Below are 14266 nucleotides of genomic sequence, written 5' to 3' on the forward strand. Positions count from 1 at the left end.
TTGGGTATTATGCCTCCATCAGAAAGGATGAATACCCAACTTTTGTAGCAACATGGACGGGACTAGAAGAGATTATGCTGAGTGAAATAAGTCAAGCAGAGAGAGTCAATTATCATATGGTATCACTTATTTGTGGTGCATAACAAATAGCATGGAGGACATGGGGAATTAGAGAGGAGAAGGGAGTTGGGGGAAATTGGAAGGGGAGGTGAACCATGAGAGACTATGGACTCTGAAAAACAATCTGAGGGGTTTGAAGTGGTGGGGTGGGGGGGAGGTTGGAGTACCAGGTGGTGGGTATTATAAGGGCACGGATTGCATGGAGCACTGGGTGTGGTGAAAAAATAATGAATACTGTTATGCTGAAAATAAATTAATTTAATTTAAAAAAAAGCAAAGAAAGCAAAGCAAAGGCATCAAACTTTCTTTTTGTTTAAGTTTTTCAAAAAAATAATATCTTCTTTTACAATACAGTTTGAAAGCCATTATTTTCTTATTAATAACTTAAGTCATGTAAGCTAATTGAATGACATTTGTACAGTGTAATGAAAAAAGACAGAAGCCAAAATCATTTCTACTCAAAGAATACACTGTTTTTGTTTATTTTTTATAGACACATATAAACATGAACAGACAGAAGCGTTTAAAAATAATTATATTGTGTCTAATGTTTCTTAACCTTGTCTTAAAAACTTTTATCTTTTATCTTTAATATTTTTCTTTACCTACAGAGGTTTTGTATCACACATTGGAGAAGTGTAGTATTTTATTGGTTTTTTAAAATTAAGCCATTCCTCTATTCATATCCATTTAAATTATTACCAGTTTCCACTATTGTAAAAAATGCTGTGATGAATATACTTGAAGCTAAATCATAGCATATATTCATGATTATTTCTTGAGGATAAATTCTTAGACTTAAAAATATTTTTCAAGGGATATATCCATTTAAAATTCTTATACACATTATAAAATTGCCTTTGGAAATGTTATACCCATCAACTGTGAGTGAGAATTCCTGCTTGCTCAAAGGTAGGCAAATATCATGTTTTGGTTATTTAATTGCAACATTTTCCAAAGTTTAGAGGCCTTTGTAGATCTTTTTACAAAACTGCCTTTTTGGGGCACTTGGATGGCTCTCTGTTAAGGATCTGACTCTTGATCTCCGCTCAGGTGTTGATCTCAGGGTTGTGAGTTCAAACCCACATTGGGCTCCACACTGGGCATGGAGCCTACTTAAGGAAAAACTACCTTTTTGTAGTTTTGACCGTTCTGGTCTTTTAATTTATAACTCTTTACCTACCCCAATAATAAATACTTAGTGTGTTGTGGGTTGTTTCATTTTTCTTTTCGTTTTTTGTTTTGGTTTTTTGTTTCCTTGCCTCTGTAAAAAAGTTTCCTTTCTGTTCTGTATTTTTTAAAACTACCATATTGTATATTTTTTTAAAGAATAAAATTCATCTTTTTCTTCATTGTTTCTGTCTTTAGTGCTTCTTAGAAAGTCCAACTCCAAGGTTATATAATTCTTTACTTACATTTTATTCTAGCTCTTTTGTAGTTTCATCTTTTACCTTTAATGTTTTAATCCTTCTGGGCCAATAGTTAACTGTTTATCTCAGCACTATTTATTATTTTTTCCTTTCTGATTTGACCTGCTAAATTCATATATTCTTTTTACCTGTTGCTTTTCTCTGTTTTCCACTTCACTTATCTGACCCTCTGAATAATGTTCTTCAACTGTTTAACTATATGGCTTCATAATATATTTCAACATGTAGTTAAGAGATTCTGTCTTTAGGTTTCTGTTTTGTGTGTGTATGTGTGTACTCATATAAACTTAAAATATGCTAGTCTGAAATTATTTTAAAAATTCTCTTAGAAAATTTGGTTTGAATTTCCATAAATTTATAAATTTATTTTGAGGAGAATCAATATCTTTGTTATAAGTCTTCTTAGTAAATGGTATATTTCCTTTTTCTTTCCAATTTTTTTTATATTACTACATAATGCTTTGGGTTTTTCTTTCAAAAACATTATGTATGTATGCAAAGTTGTTTATTCCTACATATTTGTTTTTATAGGTATATAAAAAGTATGCTTTTTCTCTTTTATACTAATGACAGCTTGTACATCAGCGATATGATTTTCACATATTTAATTTTTAATCATCTATTTGTGTACTCACATCAATTCGATTCAATTAGTTGATTCTGATTATATTTTAAGGTAAAGACTTTTAAAACAGTGTAAGATTGTCTCTTCTGGTACTATTCATTTTAAGATTCCCATTTACTCTTATTTCAGGTTTGAAATAATGAAGATGGTAAATACAAATTACGAATTCAAAGCACATTCTCTTCATTAGAATAATCAAATGAGACATCAGTGTGGAACATAACCACCCACTTTTTCAGTGTTGTTTTCAGATTTAAGAGACATTCATATTTCACAACATTTTAATGTATTTGCACTTAAAAATTATGTAAAATTTTTTGAATGTAGAAATTTAAATGGCATTTTCATTCCTGAACTTTAATAGCATTTTTATTCAGTAGCGTAAATATTATTTTCATTATAGTCATTTTCTTTACAATACAGTCTATTAGTGTAGATAGTTGTGTGCACTGTTTACATTTAATTACTTGTAGTTAATTGTTTCGTTTGGTTCTTTTAAAAAATACTTTGTCTATTTGAGAGAGAGAGAGACAGAGAACACGCGCACGTGCACGCACACGTGTACACGCACCCAGAAGCAGTGGGAAGGGGTAGAGGGAGAAGGAAAGCAGACTCCCTACTGAGCAGGGAGTCCAACACAGGACTCAGTCACAGGGTCCTGGGATCATGACTTGAACCGAAGGCAGATGTTTAATGGACTGAGCCTCCCAGGTGCCCCTATTTTATATAGTTTTTTTTTTTTTTTAAGATTTTATTTATTCATTTGAGAGAGAAAGAGAGAGAGCACAAGCAGAGGGAGACGCAGAGGGAGAAGCAGGCTCCCCACTGGGCTGGGAGCCTGATGTGGGGCTCGATCCCAGGACCGGAGATCATGACCTGAGCTGAAGGCAGATGCTTAACCATCTAAGCCACCCAAGGGCCCCTATTTTATAAAGTTCTTAAAAGACTGTTCTAGTCAATCAGTACATTCCCTGTGAAGGTAGATAGAAAGTCTTTACTGCAAAGAGCTTGGCTGTGGTTTTTTTTTTTTTTTTTTTTTTTAAACTCCCTTCTGGAGAAGAACATTTAGAAGAAACATTTTAGTGCCTTTATAAATATACCAGTATTTGATATGGCCAAGTGAATGTTTAAACCTTGACTCATCTGGGAATTTGTAATTTTTATGCCTTCCAAAATGTAATTTAATGATGTGAGATTAAATATAAATGAGCTCTTGGAAATGATTTGTTTAAATGTTGGCTAAAAAAGGTACAATAGCAGTGGGGTAGATATGCTCATGTTACTTTTTGATTTTAGAACTTTGTAGTTTTAATTTTGGAATCCAGCATTTTTGCTGTATCTCTCTGAGTACACGTCTTGCCTGGTCAAACCTTATGAATGTGCAAATCAAGTTATCACTATACCACCCAGAGTATTATCTTTGCATATGGCAACTATATGACTACAGCTTAGACATGCTAGTTCTCCTGTGATTTAGCTAAGATGAAATATTTTTTATAATATCAATACAACAGATTATATATTAAGGCACCTAGTACAGGATGTTATCCTTCCAAATAAATGTAACACACATCAGTAGTTTCCTGTAGTGGCCCAGAAGATAAATTCATTATAAAATTTTGAGAATTGTAACTTCTGGGATAGTTCTGCTTTGCCACGTTATAGTTACTGAACATAAAATTGGTTATGTCTAAAGCTATGATGAAGATACTTGGTGTTTGTGTGTAATAAGTAGCATTTGTACTTAAAATTAATGAAATGATTACCTTTTCACAACCGAATTTGTTACTTTTTTATATTTGCATAATTAAATATTTTAGTTTTTATTAGGAAGTTAACTCTCAACTTGCGAATTAGTTGTGGAGTTTTGGAAACCTCTGACATATTGTGAATTATCTAAGAGAGTCATGGACTCATGGACTACTACACATATGTAGAAGAAAAGTTTTTAAAAAATTAAAGTTGTGTAAACTGGGTTTTATCTGCAAGTGCTGAATCACTGAATTTTACCCCTGAAACTAATACACATGTGTTAACTAACTTGAATTTATGTGTTTTTTGTGTTTAATGTATTTTTATGTGTTTTAATATGTTAACTAACTTGAATTTAAATAAAATCTTGAAACAAAAAGAAAAACAAAAACCTTTCATAATGTTTGGAAAGATCAAGTGGGTCTTGGTATTTTTCTTTTTTAGAATATTCTGAAGGACCTGGAAAAGAGAAGAGCTGATTTAAATGCCATCACTGAGAGCAGTGCTGCCCTGAAGAACTTGATTGAGGGCAGTGAGCCTGTTTTAGAGGAGCGGCTCTGTGTGCTTAACGCCGGCTGGAGCCGAGTCCGCACGTGGACGGAGGATTGGTGCAGTACGTTAATGGTAAGTTTCGGGGAGAGTTTAACAGTGAAGTCTTTTCTCCTTTAATTATTTAAAAGCCGATACAGCTTTGATTAGAATAATAAATCCTGTTTTCTGTGTGTCACAATAATGTTTTGCTTCAAGTGAATTCATTTCATTAGCCTACATGTTCTTTCTTTCTTTTTTTTTTTTTAAAGATTTTATTTATTTATCAGAGAGAGAGGGGGGCAGAGAGCAAGCACAGGCAGACAGAATGGCAGGCAGAGGCAGAGGGAGAAGCAGGCTCCCCGCCGAGCAAGGAGCCCGATGCGGGACTCGATCCCAGGACGCTGGGATCATGACCTGAGCCAAAGGCAGCTGCTTAACCAACCGAGCCACCCAGGCGTCCCTATTTTTTTTCTTTTGAAAAGATAGTAACTAGAAAGAGTTAAAAATGTCTCTGTTAAGCAGTAGACTATTTGTGATATCCATATAAATATATACATTAAGATCTTAGTAAATGTACCACATTTGTTATATTTTAATGATTCTATATTTAATTTTTATGCAATCAGTGATCATGTAGATAATATTTATAATGTTCTAATAATAATGGCATACTAGCATATGATGGCCTAAGTAATAATTTTGACTACTAGGGGGATGACATTGGTGAAGTCACTTAAATGCTCTTTAAACCTCAATTTGCTCATACATAAAATGGACAGCATTATAATTTCTACCTTGTACGGTTTTTATGATTATTATGTGAGATGAAACATGGATATTTGACTCTATAACTATACTTAAAATAATCAATGTTAGATATATTATTATTTATGCTAATTATTAAAGGTTATTGTTATTAGTCTTTGGTTATGCCACTGTTAATTATTTCATGGAAATAGTGATGATTTAAATTGCACAGTAGTTTTCTGTCCATCTTATACTAACAATGAATATATGGCAACCTCCCTTTCTCTTCCTCTAGAGGGTGTTTCATTTATAAATTATTATTTTGTTTTGTTATATCTAAGGACTTTTTCCAAATTCATAGAATTACTGGGTAATAAATAGAGACAGAGAAAAATAAATTATTGTGCTTTGGAACATTTACTGAAATCAGTCAGAATGTGAAGGGCATTGAAACTTATGGCTCATATCTTGATCTGTCAGCTTTTATTTTTTAATTTTTTATTTTTTATAAACATAATATATTTTTATCCCCAGGGGTACAGGTGTGTGAATCACCAGGTTTACATACTTCACAGCATTCATCATAGCACATACCCTCCCCAATGTCCATAATCCCACCCCCATTTCCCCACCCCCTCCCCCCAGCAACCCTCAGTTTGTTTTGTGAGATTAAGAGTCACTTATGGTTTGTCTCCCTCCCAATCCCATCTTGTTTCATTTATTCTTCTCCTACCCCCTTAACCCCCCCATGTTGCTTCTCCACTTCCTCATATCAGGGAGATCATATGATAGTTGCCTTTCTCCAATTGACTTACTTCACTAAGCATGATACCCTCTAGTTCCATCCACATCATCGCAAATGGCAAGATTTCATTTCTTTTGATGGCTGCATAGTATTCCATTGTGTATATATACCACCTCTTCTTTATCCATTCATCTGTTGATGGACATCTAGGTTCTTTCCATAGTTTGGCTATTATGGACCTTGCTGCTATAAACATTTGGGTGCACGTGCCCCTTCGGATCACTACATTTGTATTTTTAGGGTAAATACCCAGTAGTACGAATGCTGGGTTGTAGGGTAGCTCTGTTCTCAACTTTTTGAGGAACCTCCATGCTGTTTTCCAGAGTGGCTGCACCAGCTTGCATTCCCACCAACAGTTTAAGAGGGTTCCCCTTTCTCTGCATCCTGCCAACACCTGTCATTTCCTGACTTGTTAGTTTTAATCATTCTAACTGATGTGAGGTGGTATCTCACTGTGGTTTTGATTTATATTTCCATAATACTGAGTGATGTTAAGTCATGCGTCCATTGGGCATTTGGATGTCTTCTTTGCAGAAATGTCTGTTCATGTCTTCCGCTCATTTCTTGATTGGATTATTTGTTCTTTGGGTGTTGAGTTTGCTAAGTTCTTTATAGATTTTTGGACACTAGCCCTTTATCTGATATGTCATTTGCAAATATCTTCTCCAATTCTGTCAGTCATCTTTTGGTTTTGTTAACTGTTTCCTTAGCCATGCAAAAGCTTTTGATCTTGATGAAATCCCAATAGTTCACTTTTGCCCTTGCTTCCCTTGCCTTTGGTGATGTTCCTAGGAAGATGTTGCTGTGGCTGAGGTCGAAGAGGTTGCTCCCTGTGTTCTACTCAAGGATTTTGATGGAGTCCTTTCTCACATTGAGGTCCTTCATCCATTTTGAGTCTATTTTCATGTGTGGTGTAAGGAAATGGTCCAATTTCAGTTTTCTGCATGTGGCTGTCCAATTTTCCCAACACCATTTATTGAAGAGGCTGTCTTTTTTCCATTGGACATTCTTTCCTGCTTTGTCAAAGATGAGTTGACCATAGAGTTGAGGGTCTATTTCTGGGCTCTCTATTCTGTTCCATTGATCTATGTGTCTGTTTTTGTGCCAGTACCATGCTGTCTTGATGATGACAGCTTTTTAATAGAGCTTGAAGTCCAGAATTGTGATGCCACCAGCTTTGGCTTTCTTTTTCAATATTCCTTTGGCTATTCAAGGTCTTTTCTGGTTCCATATAAATTTTAGGATTATTTGTTCCATTTCTTTGAAAATAATGGATGGTATTTTGATAGGAATTGCATTAAATGTGTAGGTTGCTTTAAGTAGCATAGACATTTTCACAATATTTGTTCTTCCAATCCAGGAGCATGGAACATTTTTCCATTTCTTTGTGTCTTCCTCAGTTTCTTTCATGAGTACTTTATAGTTTTCTGAGTATAGATTCTGTGCCTCTTTGGTTTGGTTTGATCTTGATGAAATCCCAATAGTTCACTTTTGCCCTTGCTTCCCTTGCCTTTGGTGATGTTCCTAGGAAGATGTTGCTGTGGCTGAGGTCGAAGAGGTTGCTCCCTGTGTTCTACTCAAGGATTTTGATGGAGTCCTTTCTCACATTGAGGTCCTTCATCCATTTTGAGTCTATTTTCAGCTTATTACCTGAAAACTTGGGTAAATTACTTTAATATTGTTACATCTTAATTTCCCTGTCTATCAAATCAGAATCAAAGAACATATCTCACAAAGTTGTTAAATGTTAAATAAAGAATATGAAATTCTTGGTTCATAGAATATGTTCATTAAATATTTTATATATTCATTTTTACTGTAACTAACTGTATTCTACAATCTCACACCTTTTACTTATGTATTCTTCAGTCTGTACCTTCCAAATTCTCCTTTCAAATAATACCTTTATAGTCCTATTAGAACACTTTTTAAAAAGATTTTATTTATTTGAGAGAGAAAGGAGAGAACATGAATGAGGCAGAGGGGCACGGAGAACATGAGAGGCAGACTCTGCTCTGAGCAGGAAGCCAGAGCTGGGGCTCCATCCAAGAACCCTGTGATCATGACCCGAGCCACCCACCAGCAGACACTTAACTGACTGACCCAGGCGCCCTTAGAATATTAACATGAAATAAGTCTGGGGGTCATCAGGTCTTGTTCTTCTTTCTTAGAACCTAGATCACTTGCCAAACTTTTCTCATTTATGAGTTCTCATTTTCTTTTTTAACTATTTTCCATATTACGGATTAATAATTTGTTTTCTTGTCATATAATTACTTGTAAGGTTTTTTCCTAGTTTCCTTTATCCTATAAAATAAAGTTCTTAGACGTTGTTAATTTCATCCAAAGGCTTCCCTACTCTTTTTGATCAAGTCCTAAATTCTTGCCTTTATCTCAGCTATTTTGCTTTGTTTGATTCGGTTTAACCGTTTTCTTCTGGTTTTCACATTTATTCTCTCAATCACATTTTCTGTCCTGCTTCAGGAAAAGTTCGTGAGGTCTGTGCCGGCTGTACTTCTAAGTGCTGCTGGCACTGAGCTGACAAGCAGCAGACCTGCCAGTCGCTCATTCCACTGAGCAGGCAGACTCTTACTCAACCCATATTTTAATCGTTCTTTTATATTACTGCTTTTTACGTGAATTTTTTAAAAATATGATCAAGGAGGGTAAATGAAATTACTTATAAAAATGAAGAGTAAGGGAGGCAAAATGAAACTGAAAAAGAAAATTTCACCTGTTATCCTCCTTTAACTTTTTACTGTATTGCGGTCTAAATCAAATAAATGTAAAAAGTACATAACCATGCATTTTTAGGAATGAGATTTATTCACTGGGAAAGAGCTTTGCAGAAAGATGGAAACCTATCTTGAAACTCAGCGTACATTTGCCTTTTCACAGGTCTTTTAAATGTCATCGACGATTATTGTCTTAAATATTGCACGTGATTGCATCATTGTTTCGTTAATTCTTTTCTAGAACCATCAGAACCAGTTGGAAATATTTGATGGAAATGTTGCTCACATAAGTACATGGCTTTATCAAGCTGAAGCTCTGTTAGATGAGATTGAAAAAAAACCAGCTAGTAAACGGGAAGAAATTGTGAAGGTACCAAGCATAGAGCATCAGTAATGTTTGTGGGAGTGGAGGGTTTTGGTGTCTTTTCTCTAGTGCCCCAGCTTCCTTGTGCCTTCATTCTTCCCTCACAGTAGATTAGTTTTTATTTTGGTGGGAGAAACTGAGGTCTCATCTGAGTCCTACTGGAATAGCTCTTCATTAAATTGATTACTCTAAAATCTTTTCCAGGGATTCATGAAATGCACTTAAACTACCTTTAATTCTGAGTTAGCATCATACCCCATGTTTGGTTTTGATTTTTCTTATATGATAATTTTGTGTTTCTCGCAATTAGCGTTTAATATCTGAGCTAGATGATGCCAACCTCCAAGTTGAAAATGTCCGGGATCAAGCCGTTGTTTTGATGAATGCGCGTGGAGGTTCAAGCAGGGAACTTGTAGAACCAAAATTAGCTGAACTGAATAGAAACTTTGAAAAGGTGTCTCAACATATCAAGAGTGCCAAGGTGAGTAATTATATTTTAATACAAGACTACTTTTCCTGTGGGCATGCATCTCAGTGATAGGTGATTGTATGGTAAATACATCAAAGAATTTTGAATTAAGGTGATTTTAATCACTTTTTCTTTGAATGGAGCATCAGTCCTGATTTATTTGTGATTTTGCCTATGAAGGAAATAGTATTGAAGAAACCATTTGAGAGAAGCGTTCAGAGTCTCAATCAGAAGTTAAAATGGGCTATAAAATAAGATTCCCGTCTGCCCCTCCTTACCGTGCCTGCTCTCACGTTCTTTCTCAAATAAATAAATACAAAAAGGGCAGGGGAGCCTGGTGGGGGAGCTCAGTTGTTAAGTGACTGACTCATGGTTTCTGCATAGATCTTGATTTTGGGGTTGTGAGATTGAACCCCACTTTGGGCTCTCCACCCAGCACAGGCTGCTTATGTTTCTCTCTCCCTCTTCCCTCTCTGCCCCTACCTTCCACAACCCCCCCAAAATAAATAAATAAATATATAAATCTTAAAAAAAAATTAAGACTCATTCTCAAGCTAGGCATGAATATTAAATCCATTATTTTATAGTCATACTTTATAAATTTGTGCATACTACATGCTTGTGAACTGGTTTTTTATTTGGTTGCAACTAAAAGTTACGAGAAATTTCACAATTTAGGCCTAATGCAGAAAAGCTACTATCTGCTGTTATAAATTTGAAAAAGTGCTTTATAAATTTAAATAAGAGGATAATAAATAAGAGTTTTCCTTAAAAAAGCTTTTCCTTATGCTTCCGTATGATAACGTTTCTCTCTGTGTCTATCTTACTAATTCTCTTTCCTTTTTCCCTTGTTCCTGAAGGGGAGGAAAGGAGGTATTTTACTGTAGTGTTCTCAGGGCCCGGAGTGTGGCAAGTGCTCAGTAAATGTGAAATGGAAAAGATGGGAACATTTCGATGGTTTGCTAGGCAAAAAACAAAGCAAAAAACAAAGTCAACAAAGTTGACTTTGGGGGTCATTCAAATTAGGTGTTCATTCTGACAGGATTATGAGGTTTTCAGGATCCCAGCTGGGCCATGGATTTTGAGTATTTGGTTAATTCTACCTCCTGAGAGTTGTGTGTGGAAATTATCTAAGAGGAAGGACCCTCTTTTTTGCAAGAGGTAAACATTATCTAAGTCAGCTTTAGTTTAAAATAGCTGACATATTAGGCCAAACTATCTTTGTTAGCTCACAAATATACTTAGAATACATATACTTAGAAAGTATACAAATATACTTTCCTTACAATTTAAGGAAAACAAAGAACTTATTTTAACTTTTGTCTTTCTTAGCTTTGGCCTTATTTCCCTACTCTCTGACCCAAATTCATTTGTATTTTTCAGAAGGTATATAGGAGCATTTTCCTGGTTTAAAAGAGTAAGGCATAAGACATAGGGAAGAGTGAGAGGGAATACAAAGAAGCAAAATTATTATTGTCCCCATAAATAACTTCTGTTAACATTTTGGCCTGCATGTCTACTCTTACTCATATCCTGTGATATTAAAATATTAAAATTGTTATATTGTTTCGTTTGTTCTCCTTTGACATGGTTTTCAATAGCTATGGGGTGTTATATTATCTATTACACCTTTGTTAAGTCAGTTTTCCACTTTTAGTGTCCTTTTATAAATATCGAATTGTCAGAATTCTTTTATGCATGTCTTTTTGCTCATTTGTTAGTGTGCCCTTTAGGGTCAATTCTTTGAATTCCTTGAAATTGTTGTAGCAGTTGTGCGTATAAATACCATTAAATAGATTTTCCAAAGAGTCCTACAAAACGTTTGTGCCAATTTTTACTTCCATAATCAGAGAGTGCTCGTTTCCCCACTCTCAGCCAACACCTTATTTTCCTGCGTATTAGTTTTATTAAAGTTGTTACATTGAGTTTAGTTATATAAATATGAAGTTTTTCTATAATGATATTGTCTGAAAATACTGCATTGAGAAAGATGTACTTTTTCAGATTTGGGGTATCAAAATCCAAAGGGGATTCTACAGGAGACATTCTCTGGGATGTACCTGTACTTGGTGGTGGCCTTTCTTCTTTCCGTGGTCCTGGCAGGGATGGCTTTTGGATCTTGGCCCTGTTTCCTGCTGTGCCCAAACGTGATCTCAGAATCCTTCTACAGCACTGCAGGGGGCCTCAGTTATTTGCCCACTAGCTCACATCTCTGGCTGGAGTTTAGAAAGAAGGGGTAACTCAGAGAAGCCCAACTAGATAAAATCATTGCTCTATGAATGAACGAAATTAAAGTCAATTCAAATAAATGCTAGCTCCTCTCTTGACATGCCATCCCCCTGATTAATGATGGCAGGTCTGGTTAAGAATGTATTTTTTCAGGGGCTATTGGGTGGCTCAATTGGTTAAGCATCTGCCTTAGGCTCAGGTCATGATCCCATGTCCTGGGATCAAGCTCCACATCAGGCTCCTTGCTGAGCAGGGAGCCTGCTTCTCCCCTGCCTGCCATTCCCCCTGCTTATGCTTGGTCTCTCCCTCCCTGCCCCCCCACCCCCTGTCAAATGAATAAATAAAAATCTTTTAAAAAGGAAAAAAAAAAAGACTGTCTTTTCAAAGAACACTTTTCCTTCTGCAGTTGCTAATTGGTCAGGAGCCATTATCCTACCCATGTCTGGTCACCACTGAAGCATTTGACGCTGATGTACTTTTCTCTGACCTGGAAAAATTAGAAAGTGACATAGAGAATATGTTAAAAGTTGTGGAAAAACACTTGGAATTCAGTGATGAAGATGAAAAGGTTGGTTCAAGGAGATTTTCAAAAACCATGGTGTTCTTACTGTTCTGTTCTGTTCTGTTAATTATATTTCTACATCAGTGATGTTTACTGGAAGAGTCTGCCAAGTCATGCCAAAGAATAGACCCATACGTGATTTTCTGCTGAGTGTCATTATAAGATTTGCCAAGTGATTTACATAATGCTTAAAAAATAGACACACTTTTTGACTAAAGGTAGTATTTCAGTGTTCTCTAACTTCCTCTAAACTAACATTCTTTATGAGATATTTTAACTTCAGATGTGAAATACTTAAAAAAATGAATTTTTGTTACTTATCATTCAGGTGAATAGATTTTGACTGATCTCATACTTTGTCGGTTAGTTCTGCTTGGGAACTGGTAAGTAAGTGATGCTATATGCATTTTTCTTTTGAGTAAGCTATTTTTCCTATTAAACTTCAGGTAGATGAGGAGAGAGCCCAGATTGAGGAAGTTCTACAAAGAGGTGAACAAATGTTACATCAACCTATGGAGGATAATAAAAAAGAAAAGATCCGTTTGCAGTTACTACTTTTGCGCACAAGATACAATAAAACTAAGGTACTATCTTGGGAGAGACTCTGTTTTCCTTAAATAACTTATTTAGCTCTTGCCATTCAGATATTTGATGTTGCATTCTTGGATACCTTAAAAAACAGATGGCAGAGTATCTCTTTATCCTTTTTGGTATGCACTACTAAATAGCATTTATATTTTCAGATGGGACAGGACTCAAAGGAAATAGAAACAAAATCTTATTATTGGGATCTCTTTTGGACTTCTAATAATGTCTTAAATCTAAAAGACATCTGTTCTTTTTAGAAGTGACTTCCTCCTTCAGTTCTGTGTTTCATATGTGGAGGTCTTAATCACCTCAAAAAATTTTAGTGTACAAATAACTAAATTCGTGAATTGATAAATTATGATTTGTGTTCTAGAAAAAGATTCTCTACCAGCTCCCTTTTCAATGACCATCATCTCAACTGCACTCTAAGTGTGCTGATGTTCTCTCCAAGTCTTTTCTTAGGTAATCCTTCTAAGAACCATTTTAGTTGATGACTTTGAATCTAGTGGAAGATTCTACTCTCTGAGCTTGCTGCCTGTTAGATGTCTCTATCTGTATGTGCTGCAGCCGTATGACATGTCCCAAGCTAAACTCGTCCTCTGCCTTCCCCTTCCAATCCATGTTTCTTTTTTTTTTTTTTTTAATTTTTATTTATTTACCAGAGAGAGAGAGAGAGAGGGGAAGAGAGTGAGCACAGGCAGACAGAATGGCAGGCAGAGACAGAGGTAGAAGCAGGCTCCCTGCTGAGCAAGGAGCCCGATGTGGGACTCGATCCCAGGACGCTGGGATCATGACCTGAGCCGAAGGCAGCTGTCCAACCAACTGAACCACCCAGGCGTCCCCCAATCCATGTTTCTTAATTTATTCCCTATCTTTGTTTATTTCCTTAAAAACTCCCTATTCTCAAAGTAGAAACCTCAAAATCTTCTCAACCGTTTCTTGTTCCTTACACCACATCAAGTAGGTATTAAAACCATGTCTTGTGTATGGAAGCATGACACATCTGAACCTAAAGTTAGACACAGCTCTACCAGTCACTCGCCTTATGACCCTGGGGAAAGGACGGAGTCTCTCAGTCTACTGTCCTTTCTGTAATTCACACTTAAGGTTTGCTCCTGTTAGTCAGTGTAATAATGTGTCCTAAGCTGTGTTTTTGTTTTTTTAATGTCCAGTCTTTCTTAATGCTAGCCCATCCTCCATTTAGTTCTCAAAATTATTCCCCTCAAAGTTAAGGCTGGCCATGACATTCCTTTATCTAAGAAAGTGTGGAGGAAAATATTGCAAAATACAGAGAAAGCTTTAAGTGCAA

The 14266-nt window shown here is 35.8% G+C and overlaps 1 protein-coding gene across 5 annotated transcripts in view; it reads left to right on the plus strand.

Moving 5' to 3' along the window:
* Window positions 1-14266, plus strand: part of UTRN (utrophin) — a 501914-nt gene that overhangs the window by 199098 nt on the left and 288550 nt on the right. For all 5 annotated transcript variants that reach the window (XM_059400879.1, XM_059400881.1, XM_059400882.1 and 2 more), the window contains 5 exons: window positions 4372-4551; window positions 8987-9115; window positions 9420-9590; window positions 12214-12375; window positions 12816-12953. In XM_059400879.1, coding sequence (XP_059256862.1) covers window positions 4372-4551; window positions 8987-9115; window positions 9420-9590; window positions 12214-12375; window positions 12816-12953 — 780 coding nt within the window. The remainder of the gene's footprint in view (window positions 1-4371; window positions 4552-8986; window positions 9116-9419; window positions 9591-12213; window positions 12376-12815; window positions 12954-14266) is intronic.

Source organism: Mustela nigripes, chromosome 5 (assembly GCF_022355385.1).
Source record: "Mustela nigripes isolate SB6536 chromosome 5, MUSNIG.SB6536, whole genome shotgun sequence".
Classification (NCBI taxonomy): domain Eukaryota; kingdom Metazoa; phylum Chordata; class Mammalia; order Carnivora; family Mustelidae; genus Mustela; species Mustela nigripes.